The 10,719-nt window shown below is 33.5% G+C and overlaps 2 protein-coding genes across 4 annotated transcripts; one reads left to right on the top strand and one right to left on the bottom strand.

The window, feature by feature from the left end:
• Window positions 1-2,089: 2,089 nt before the first annotated feature.
• LOC111879385 (protein kinase and PP2C-like domain-containing protein) lies at window positions 2,090-5,920 on the top strand. Of its 2 annotated transcripts, none has more exons than XM_023875828.3 (12): window positions 2,090-2,338; window positions 2,413-2,530; window positions 2,859-3,025; window positions 3,119-3,186; window positions 3,584-3,807; window positions 3,907-3,958; window positions 4,074-4,611; window positions 4,717-4,789; window positions 4,914-5,127; window positions 5,219-5,323; window positions 5,435-5,530; window positions 5,612-5,751. In XM_023875828.3, the coding sequence occupies exons 1-12, from the start codon at window positions 2,224-2,226 to the stop codon at window positions 5,627-5,629; spliced, it is 1,788 nt and encodes a 595-aa protein (XP_023731596.1). In that variant the 5' UTR covers window positions 2,090-2,223; the 3' UTR covers window positions 5,630-5,751. The 2 variants fall into 2 exon arrangements, with proteins under 2 accessions (XP_023731596.1, XP_023731595.1); XM_023875827.3 differs by having other exon boundaries at window positions 2,092-2,338; window positions 5,626-5,920.
• Window positions 5,921-7,006: 1,086 nt separating this feature from the next.
• Window positions 7,007-10,301, bottom strand: LOC111879461 (SNF1-related protein kinase catalytic subunit alpha KIN10). 2 transcript variants are annotated; one of them, XM_052767920.1, is made up of 11 exons: window positions 10,024-10,301; window positions 9,419-9,645; window positions 9,143-9,327; window positions 8,853-9,035; window positions 8,627-8,758; window positions 8,370-8,555; window positions 8,163-8,252; window positions 7,991-8,071; window positions 7,768-7,848; window positions 7,361-7,600; window positions 7,007-7,181 (listed from the first exon to the last, which is right to left on the bottom strand). In XM_052767920.1, exons 2-11 carry the CDS (start codon window positions 9,600-9,602, stop codon window positions 7,071-7,073), a joined length of 1,473 nt encoding a protein of 490 aa, XP_052623880.1. In that variant the 5' UTR covers window positions 9,603-9,645; window positions 10,024-10,301; the 3' UTR covers window positions 7,007-7,070. The 2 variants fall into 2 exon arrangements, with proteins under 2 accessions (XP_052623880.1, XP_052623881.1); XM_052767921.1 differs by lacking the exon at window positions 10,024-10,301 and adding an exon at window positions 9,791-9,981.
• Between the last annotated feature and the right edge of the window lie 418 nt (window positions 10,302-10,719).

The raw sequence follows: 10,719 nt of genomic DNA, 5'->3' as shown, positions 1-10,719 counted from the left end.
CTCCAACCACTCCAAACACCCCCAACAATCCCAAACACTCCAAATGATCAATATCAACATCTTAACTACGTGCAAATGTTAGCATACTCAATCCAACAACATCTATTCAACAACATTCCATATCAAATCAAATTACTTCTAAGAACAAAGACCACAACAATTCAATCAATCCCAATTTCAAGCTTTTCAACAATTTCAACCTCAACAATTCTAAACACAACCATCTCAAGTCTCATTATCTCAATCGCAACCTATAAACCTCAATAACAACGACGAAGAACGGGTCCACGAAACACAACCATCTAGAAGAAGACAACCAAAAGGAAAAGCTACAAAATACGAGGAACGAAGATGGGTAGGAAGCTTTATCTAAAGCTTGGATTTTTATATCGTGTGACTCATGACGGGCAACGCGCAAACGGGAAACAATTTTTGGCTTTGTGTTTTAGACCCTTTTCACTCGCTTTTGGGAAAACAAACGGATCAAACGTACGATGCGGTTAATGGAAAACCGCATGAACTACAAGCGGCTGACATCAAGTTTAATGACATATTTGAAAATTTGAAAAATATGCATAAAAGTGGTAGCAACTATTTCAATATTTTGTCAGCCATTTGCCAACAATACAAGGTTACAAACGACGGTAAAGCATTCAGCCACCAAAAAGCATGAGAAATTTGTCATAAGGGTCCAAAATGGGTACTTAAACAGGAGGTTCCGCATTCGGAATCGACCACCGGCTCCAACAAAAGGCCAAGAACTTTCGAGTCGGATGTGGGTTTTGGTGTCGACCTCAATGAAGACTTTGACGACACCGAGGGGAAGGGTCCATCGGGGAGGGACAAAGGGAAAAAGACGACATCTTCAAGCGGAAAAACGACTAGTGAAGATGTAATTGCAGAAAAAATTAACAAATTTTTTTTACAAAAATAATATGAAGCAAAGGAGGAAGCTCGTTGTCGAAAACTAGCACTTATTGATCTTCAAATTTAAAACACAAAGCCGCAACCAGATATCGACCCAAAAAATTTAGTCGCGTTTCTACAAATCCAACAACAAGTTCGTGACAAGTATTGAAATTAGGTTTTAACGTTTTAAATTTTTATGTTTAATTTTGTATAGTTTTTAAGTCATTTAGGTTTAAATTTCTATGGTTTTATGTTTTTTTTAGTAATTTAGGTTTGAAATTTTTTGTTTTTATGTTTTTTTAGTAATATAAGTTATTTAATGTGTTTTTATGTAATTGCAATATTTATTTATGTTTATTAATTATGTTTTTTATTTAATTTAAATAACATAAAAAAAATTAAAAGATAGGTGTTGTGGTGCATAGGTAGCATCAATTTTCTAGTAAACATAAGTGTATCCATAGCTATGAATAATGTGTAAGGAACCCACATACAGTTTTGGTTTTGTATGGAGCTGACTAAAATTGGCCAAATCCACCAATCCAAAATTAACAGGTTGAGTTAAGATTTTCAATCCATTTAAGATAAATAAGTCAACCCGTCTAACTCATTTAATTAAATAGGTTCGGTTGGATAAATGTTGTCAACACGTTTTCAACCTACCAACCTTTTAACTTAATGTATATTTAATTTAATAATTATTTAAATATTACTATGTACTAATCTAAGTATTAATTTATAAATTATAATGTTATATTACTATTTATGTTTTAAAAAATCCAATATAATTGCTATTTTTTTTTTTTTGCGTCGACAACATTAGTTACTCTTCAAAATCATTTTGAAATTATATATCTTTAATGTTATTTGAAATTTTTGTTTGTATTTTTGAATTAGGAATATGTTTTTATTATACTTTAAAAGTTTATTTAAGTTTTAAACTAATTTAAGTGATTGTGATATTTAGTTAATTTATTTATTCTTTAATTTTAAGTGGGTTAACCCAGATTTAACCTATTTATTTAATAGATAATAGATTGAGTTACGGATCAACCCATAATAACCTATTTATTTGAAAGGTTGAGTTGTATCGGAAATATATACCTATTTAAATAAATTTAAATAAAAAGATTAGACTGAATTGCCCGATTAAAAACCCGAATCAACTTAGATCGACCCGTCTCTGTTTCTTTGATTGTGTCGCTTTTCGATTTGCCTCCTGTTGCCATTAAAGTGAAAAGCCTCTGTAGTATGTAGCTTGCATGATACATATAACATACACCAATCATTAGCCATCCCCAAACCAAAATCGGGATGGTTTTAGAGATCGTACATCCTAATTCTTGTATCAGAGGGTGCTGCAGCAGCGATTCGATCCCTCTGCACCTCCCTTCGTCTTCCTACTCTCTCTTACTTCCAATTGCTCGAGGTATGAACACTTCCATTTTTAACTTGAACCAAAAGGAATTAACATATGCCGAAACCCCAATTTTACGGTAGCAGGTGCTGAAAGTGTTGTTTATGATGCAACTTTGGATGGGAAAAGAGTTGCTGTTAAAAAGCCCGTTTTATCCACCTCCGACGACATCAATAAGTTTCATAAAGAATTGCAATTGCTATGGTCAGTTCTTCTATTCTTTCCTATCTTCAAATAAGTCATGTGCTTCGCTCAGATAACTGGATACTCCCTTAGTTCTCTTATACCTTTTGATGTCAAAATTCTTATGCAAACATAATTGGCACAGATTTTGATACCAAGTTTGTTGCACTTCTTATAAACTTATGTAATTTGAAATTTCCAAATAAGCCAAGGGTTCATAAAAGTTAAGTTGCATACCAACTGTTTGATTCTTCAAAAAGTCAAAATATGATCTGTTTTTCTGCAATGGAAGGAGAGTATGAACTTGCTGGCATATCTTTAACTTGTTTGTATGATTGGAAACGTGAAGCAAGTTAAATCATCAAGGGATTGCGACATTGGTAGCAGCACATGCAAGACCACCAAACTACATGTTCTTCTTCAAGTTGTATGAGTTTGGAAATCTTTCTCAGAAGTTACATGTTGAGGAATGGAATCCAAGTATCAACCAAGCACTTATGATCACCAGACAGCTAGGTAAAAAACACTTGCACTCCTTATTAACCGACTTGATAGTTTAATTTGGGTACAAAAGCTAAGTTAACATTATTTGTGATGTCTCTTTTGCAGCAAATGCTTTACAGTATCTTCATAACATTGGAATTATACATAGAGATGTGAAGCCAGCGAATGTTCTTGTAAGTTAATGTAGTAATTTAATCTCAAATTTCTAATATATATATGTGCGTCTAAATGCAAGATTTGCAACACACTTTCATATATTATGTCCTCCTACTTATATTTCTTTCTATTGCACCGTTTACTTTCAATATTTTTCTTATTAAGGCATCATACTTTACTGAATCTACCCACTTTCAATTATTTTCATATTCTAGCAGTGAAAATTGCTTTGTCTTTGGATGACATTGCTATAAGTGGGTAGATTTTTCAAGTAAAATGTTGTTATGGGAAGAAGTTGAAGGAAGATGCTATAATAAGCAAATTGGTTCTCTATCGTTTATATAGAAGCTTTTGCTTTTGCAGTTCCATACTGTGTTTTTAGTTGTTGATTACATGATTCTGATTTTGATGCAGCTTGACAAAAGCCTGCGTCCACATCTTGCAGACTTTGGTTTGTCTGAATACAAACAAGATCTTAAACAAGTCACACTGGAAAACTGGAGATCATCAGGAAAGCCAACAGGTGGATTTCATAAGAAGAATATGGTAGGTACTCTCATTTACATGGCACCTGAAGTATTGAGAAAGGAGATTCAGACCGAAAAATCCGACGTATACAGTTTTGGAATTTCAATCAAGTAAGAATCCAATGACAGACCTTTTATGACATAATATTTGTATTTCCTTCACTTATGAGTAGAAATCCAATCCAAAACTTGAAGCTTAACCCATTGTAGTGAACTTCTCACAGGTGTTGTCCCATATACTGATCTTCGCACCGAAGCACAGGTTAGTTGTTTTAATCGAGCTAAATGCAAGAAATAGCAATGAAGTTTCATTTTCATATATCGATGTATTATATTTATAAGTTATAACATAATAATATAATATCTCCTGATGTCAGGCTCACACTGTGCTGGAAATGAACTACACTGAACAGCAACTGACAGCAGCTGTTGTGTCTGAAGGGTTAAGACCTGCACTTGCAGGGACTGAATCAGGTGCACCACCAAGATTACTATCTCTGATACAAAGGTGCTGGGATGCTGACATGCACAATAGGCCTTCATTTGATGATATCATCACCGAACTTGATCTCATCATGGAAAATAATAAGATGTTAAAAGTGGAGGAGAAAGAGAATATTCTCCCTCAATCATTCTCAAATGATGACATTGGTCAGATAATCCAACCTTATAAAGAGAACATCAACTGGTTTGTTCAGGGTGAAAATATTTTGAAGACTGTAAATGGAAGTAGTCTTGGTGTGAAAAATTGGAATATTTATTCGGATATTTCTTCAGTGTATCTTCCGGTTCTATCATGGGGTTCCTTTGCTACTTGTGGAAGAAGGGAGTCCATGGAGGATACTCACTTTCTTATGCCTCATGTGGAGAATCAAAAAGATGTCCATATGTTTGGAATCTTTGATGGGCACCGAGGTAAGTATATGAATATGAATTAAGCTATGATTGTTTTAAGTATGTTGGCTACTCCATTATTTATGGGTTACAAATACAATACTCCATTATTTAAGTATTATGCAGGTGGTGCAGCTGCAGAATTTTGTGTTGGAGCACTACCAAGACTGTTATTGCAAACTCTAGATCATGCCACCAGGTTTGTATTGGTTATTATGAGTTATGACTCTCTCTACCTTTGAGACCATAAAGTATTATTTAATTTAATTTTTTTTTTCTAACGAAAATTTACCTTTTTATTTCTATACTAATGACAAATGCAGTCCGCATGATGCACTTAAAGAAGCATTCATCAACACGGATGTGGCATTCAGAAAGGAATTGAATTCCAATTCCGAATGTAAATCCAAGAAAGAGTATCACCCAGGCTGTACAGCAATTGGTGCTGTTATAGTTGAAAATAGGCTTTTTGTTGCTAATGCTGGTGATTGCAGGGCAATCTTATGTCGTGCAGGTTCTGCCATTCCTTTAAGTAAGGTTGTTATCACTTACCTGATCCATTTTTATGACATATATTTTTCTTCATTGATTTATACATACATGCTTAATTTATATTTCTTTTGTGTAGGATCATGTTGCAAGTAGTCCTGAAGAGAGAGAACGAGTTATGAGTGTAGGTGGTGAGGTCAAATGGCAGCTTGACACGTGGAGGGTTGGTCAAGCTGCCCTACAGGTTAATTTTGTTTGCTTAATTCAGTATAGATAAACCCTAGTTCTATTATATATAAAGCAAGTGCTTTTTTTTTTTTTTAAAAAAAATTTAAATGCTGTTCATAATTAATAGGTTACACGGTCAATTGGTGATGATGATCTGAAGCCTGGGGTCACTGCAGAACCAGAGGTTACTGAGACCATACTTTCAGATGAGGATGAATACCTGGTATTATTATTATTATTATGCACTTTACCATGTTTGATAAAAGTAGGTAGCTGTTATGGGTAAGAGAGAATGATAAAGTAGACTGAAAATTTCAGGTAATGGGTAGTGATGGGCTGTGGGATGTTGTGCGGAATGATGAAGTGGTTGAGATAATGAAGAAGACAGTGAAAGAGCCTGGAATGTGCTCCAAGAGATTGGCAATGGAGGCTGCAGAGCGTGGCAGCAACGATAATATAACAGTCATTGTTGTGTTTCTCCATCCCGTATCCACTGCTGAGAGAATTTACTAGAAATTTGTATAATATATTACTTTTATAGTTTGATTCTTAACAATATTTATGTATCCTGTTTTACTCATACACAAGTTCAATAGACTTGTATATTCATTTATCTGTATCTGTATGTTTATTGTTGATTAAGAGCTTTTTTTGAGTGAAATTTATATATAATAAACTTGTATTGTTTATCAGGTAATGACTTGTTTCCTCCTTCCCATTAGAGAATGAAGTATCATGTTAGAAAATATTTTTGAAGTTTAGTGAACTATATACACAAATCAAAATGAGGGGTTATTACAAGTTTAGTTTGGTTGGAATAAAAACTAATTTGTATTGCAACATAAAGTAGAGGTTGCTTAAGGAATAAGTGTAATCAAACATATTCTTATTCATTAGTTCCTATGTATAGTTCAATTTCTTTCTGTCTTCCAGTGGCAAAACATTATCCCTTTCTTGTTGCTTCAAGGAGCAATTTTCATCTGCAATACAACAAGTATGGCTATTTTTCTTTCATTCTTGAGGTTATTATATATATGCTTTGTTTGGAGAATATATATACAAATAGTGATGCTTAGTTAGAAAAAAAACATCATGACTTTGTCCACATTAGAAATGTCTTTCAGTTTGTGAATGTCAAGTTTGGAGGAATACTTGAAATCCAAGGAGTTCACCCACATCATCTAGGGTTTGTTCAAAGGGATCAAGAGTCATGGTCAGTGCAAAGAGTGCAATAACAAATTACAGTACAGGATGATCTTTAAATGCTTGGTGTGTGTGTGTGTAAGAGAGAGTATGCGATTCACTATGATTGTGCTTCTGTACTTACAAACTATATGTACTCTTGGTTGTGATGTTTAAACCTACTTTGACAACAATTTTTCTTCATATCAAAAAAATCACAAAGCCATATTTCCTGCAGAAAAATAGCATTTCCTTTTCTTAGTTTTGTAATTTGTCTTTAAATTATCAAGTAAAAAGTAATGTACTTTCACTTCATTTCTAATTTGTTTACTAAAGTCCTTTTACTTATCGAAATTGATTATTTACAGTAAATTTCCCAGCAAACTTGTAAAATGCCGACACATAAAGGTTTTTTTAACACATTGATATGATTACCATGTCGCTGATTATAACTTGCCTTTAAGATGTGTATAGTTTGTTACAAAAGAAAACCGAATTTACAAAATGTACATGATAATTGATAAATGGAGTCATGGATGTTATAGAATATAAGCCATAATATTGAGGTTGAGGCTATGCAATTACACAACACAAGCACGAAATCCAGCACAAAGTTCCATGAACAGAAAAGGAGGTCCAAAAACTCTTTGCCAGTCCACAAGATATGATGATTCTGCACTGCCTTTGTATAGCTGATCCAACAAAAAAATATTTCCTTCATTACCAAGATTCTAAAACACCAAAATGCAAGAAATGACAACCTGCTTCCATTTATTTGTGTATTATAGCATCCTACTTTTATTTTTTTATAATGGGGTGACTAAAAGATTAAAAAAAAAAAAAAAAAAAAAAAGTAATTTGCATTTCTTGCCTGAATTTCAAACTTGACTGCATCACACAAACTAAAGACTTCCATGTTTGAGGTCTTGATTGGTATATTCTGACAGGTGGCATCATCTCTATGGATGCCTATAGACTTGGAATAGCTTTCAAGTGCTGCTGGTTTCCATAGACATTTCAAGTTGTATGCCCCGATCTTCTTCCATTGTACATTCAAGCTCTTGAGGACGCTTAAAACATGTCTCATAGTTTCATGTGGTGATGCACAAGACTGCATTCAGAAATATATATATATATATATATATATATATATATATATATATATATATATATATATATCAATTTATATCCAAAAAGATCTAGGGCACCACATGTTATGAAATAACCCAAGAAAGTTTGTCCAATCCTGTTATAACAATGCATAAAGACGAAAATGACCTTGAATCCAAGTACCCATTTCCCTTGAACAGGAGAAACTGGTCTTACATATATTTCTCGGCGATCTGTGCATTCCAGTGGCTACAAGAATCAGAAATAAATAAATAATAACCCCCTTTTTTTAAATATATGTTATCTTTTCATAATGAAAGTTATACTTTTGTCTTCCCAAAACGGAAATACAAGTTGCAATTCATGATAATAAAAGAATAACTGAAGTTACCAAAGATGCTAGAGGATTGTCTTTGTTGTAATTATGGTTACTCAACAACTTATGCAATAATATAGAATATGTAACAGTTGCCTGAAAGGGAAATATTTAAAAAAAAAAAAAAAGGTCACTTTTACAGTTGAAATATATGTAATGGAATCAACAATTGAGAGAGTTTCATCACCTGATTTTGCAACAGGTTGTTCAAAGATCCAATAACTTCTTGAACATTGAACCCTAAGATATCCATCTCTTCTAGAACTCTAACATCAACCTTGGAACATACATACACATGATTATTAGATTTCAGATAACTGTATCAAGAACGGATAAATAAAGAAGTTACTTTTTACTGATTATAGAAATTTTGAAATTTGATAACTTTATATACCTTTCTTGCACTCCATGAAGTATCGATCGAATGGCCTGCAATGTATTTTGGAAGATGTTCTTGAAACCATGCATGCTTGTATATTTCTGGAATAGTTATACGATTAACTGAATCAACAATAAGCATCTTTCTAATTAAGTCACGTGCTCCAAGAGACAAGTAGTTTGGGTATGTGTATATTCCACTCTGATAACAAGTGATTAATACCCATGTCAGTATGTATATATATATATATATATATATATATATATACAAACCTTTATCTTTGCATATAAGCCAGAAAGATTGTCATCATCAAAAGGAAGACTTCCACATAAAAGAGCATATAAAATAACCCCACAACTCCAAACATCAACTTCAGGTCCAGCATAAAGACGTTCTGAGATAACCTAAATCAAAAAAAAAGTTGATTGTTTCTTTTAAAGCATCAAAAGCAAACATTTATATTAAGTTCATTAGGTAAAAAAGAATCAACTCACACACCTCTGGAGAAGCATAATTAGGGCTTCCACAACTTGTTTTTAGAAGATGTCCATCTCGCATGATATTAGCAAGTCCAAAGTCAGCAATTTTGACATTTCCTTTTGAGTCAAGAAGTAGATTTTCAGGCTTAAGATCTCGGTGAACCACCATGTGAAGGTGGCAACTCTCTACACCTGAAATAATCTACATGGAATCATCATCCATTAGCTTGTGTTGTGGATAGAATATATGAACTTGACTACTTGAGCATGATGAGGATGATTTTGTGCAAGAAACATGAGCATGGATACCTGTTGAAAGAGATGGCGAGCTTCACCTTCCTCAAGTCTACCATTTTCAGTGATATAATCAAATAGTTCACCTGAGTTCATATACTCCATGATGACATATATGCATGATCGAGTCTCTATGACTTCATAAAGCCGAACAATATGAGGATGGGAAAGAAGCCTCATTATATTAATCTCTCGTCTCACTGAAAATACAATCATGAAGAAGTAAAGGAAATCATCAACTTCATCACTTCAGAGGAAAGAAAGCGGCAATTGTTGTAATTTTAGGAATACCTTTCTCTGCAGCAGAATCATTGATTGATTGACGAGCAAGGATCTTTATGGCCACTTTGACCCCGGTCAAAATATGTTGGGCTACTTTGACTCTACCGAATGCTCCAATCCCAAGGGTTTTCCCCATTCTATAGTTTGATAGAGGTGGTATTGGTAAGCTTCCATTACCACTGGTTTCACCCATTTTAAGAGACCCGGAGTTTCAATACCCTCAATCTTCAGGGTGCCTACATAAGAAAAAGAAAGGGAACACAAAGTAAAGATCGATCGTTCATCGTTCTCACAAATTAACAAAGAGATCGATTGTTTTCACTAGGAAAGAACACATAATTAATCAAAATATAAGAAATTGAGGATGCAAAATCGATTCACCTCTGAACATTAGCAAATACCCATATGATTTGATGTACATGTATTTACAGTTTCCAGGAAGCGAAACGAATCATAGAGCCAAATAGTGAACTTGTTTCAACAAAAAGTAATCTAACCAAGTTGGAAAATAACAAACACACATCTGTCTTTTTTTACAAGCAAGGTAATTTACATATAATCAACTCATATCAAATTCCCTGTTGGTAAACAAATGATGAGTTTCTGCAACTAACCTGGGAGCAGAGTATTTCTAGCAGTGATCACTCGAAGAAAAGGTGTAAGTGGCAATGATCAAGTTAGGGGGGATAGATGGACACGGAAAGTAAGAAATGGAGTGAGTATTACATTTTTGTCTCCGGTAGAAGCCATTGATACATAGAGACAAAAGCTTTGACGGAGTCGTAAAGAGAAATTGCCGGAAAACTCATGGGTTTATCCGTTGAAAGAAGGGCAAGGACACAAAAGCCATTTACCTCCACCTTCCTCAACTTTTCAAATTATTTTGGGGCACTTTATTTTATACATTGTTTGGAGATTTTGCAATTTTAGTCACCCTCACATAGTTGGATTTAGGGGGTGTTTGCAAAGCTTAAAAAATGAGTTTTTTTTTTGATATATTAACAGTTTGATACAGGTATAAGTTAAAAAAAAAATGTTTGGGTAAAAGTAGATTGTTAACTTCGAATAAGTAAAAAAATGATAAATAACATACCCTTTATTTATTAAAAACTTTTTATTTCACCAAATAAGTTATAAATCAAAAGGTTAAAATTTTTCTAAATAAGCTTGGCCAAACACCCTCTTAGACAATGCCAAAAACATAATTTATTAGACATATTGTACAATCCAAAATTATTTTTATAATGAACTTTATGGTGTGTTTGGGTATCAGCCGAAAAATTAGCTACTAAAAAAATAATGTTTTGTAA

Source organism: Lactuca sativa, chromosome 9, assembly GCF_002870075.4.
Source record: "Lactuca sativa cultivar Salinas chromosome 9, Lsat_Salinas_v11, whole genome shotgun sequence".
Lineage (NCBI taxonomy): Eukaryota > Viridiplantae > Streptophyta > Magnoliopsida > Asterales > Asteraceae > Lactuca > Lactuca sativa.
This window is presented reverse-complemented; position numbering and strand designations above follow the sequence as displayed.

Excerpts from the sequence above, each read along its gene's own strand:
- LOC111879385 (XM_023875827.3), top strand. The coding sequence starts at position 2,224 with ATGGTTTTAGAGATCGTACATCCTAATTCTTGTATCAGAGGGTGCTGC. Across the intron at positions 3,808-3,906 it reads AGTTTTGGAATTTCAATCAA|TGAACTTCTCACAGGTGTTG; the intron begins GTAAGAATCCAA and ends AACCCATTGTAG. Across the intron at positions 5,324-5,434 it reads TTGGTCAAGCTGCCCTACAG|GTTACACGGTCAATTGGTGA; the intron begins GTTAATTTTGTT and ends CATAATTAATAG.
- LOC111879461 (XM_052767920.1), bottom strand. The coding sequence starts at position 9,602 with ATGGGTGAAACCAGTGGTAATGGAAGCTTACCAATACCACCTCTATCA. Across the intron at positions 8,253-8,369 it reads CTTCATGGAGTGCAAGAAAG|GTTGATGTTAGAGTTCTAGA; the intron begins GTATATAAAGTT and ends GTATGTTCCAAG. Across the intron at positions 7,849-7,990 it reads ACAATCCTCTAGCATCTTTG|CCACTGGAATGCACAGATCG; the intron begins GTAACTTCAGTT and ends TGATTCTTGTAG.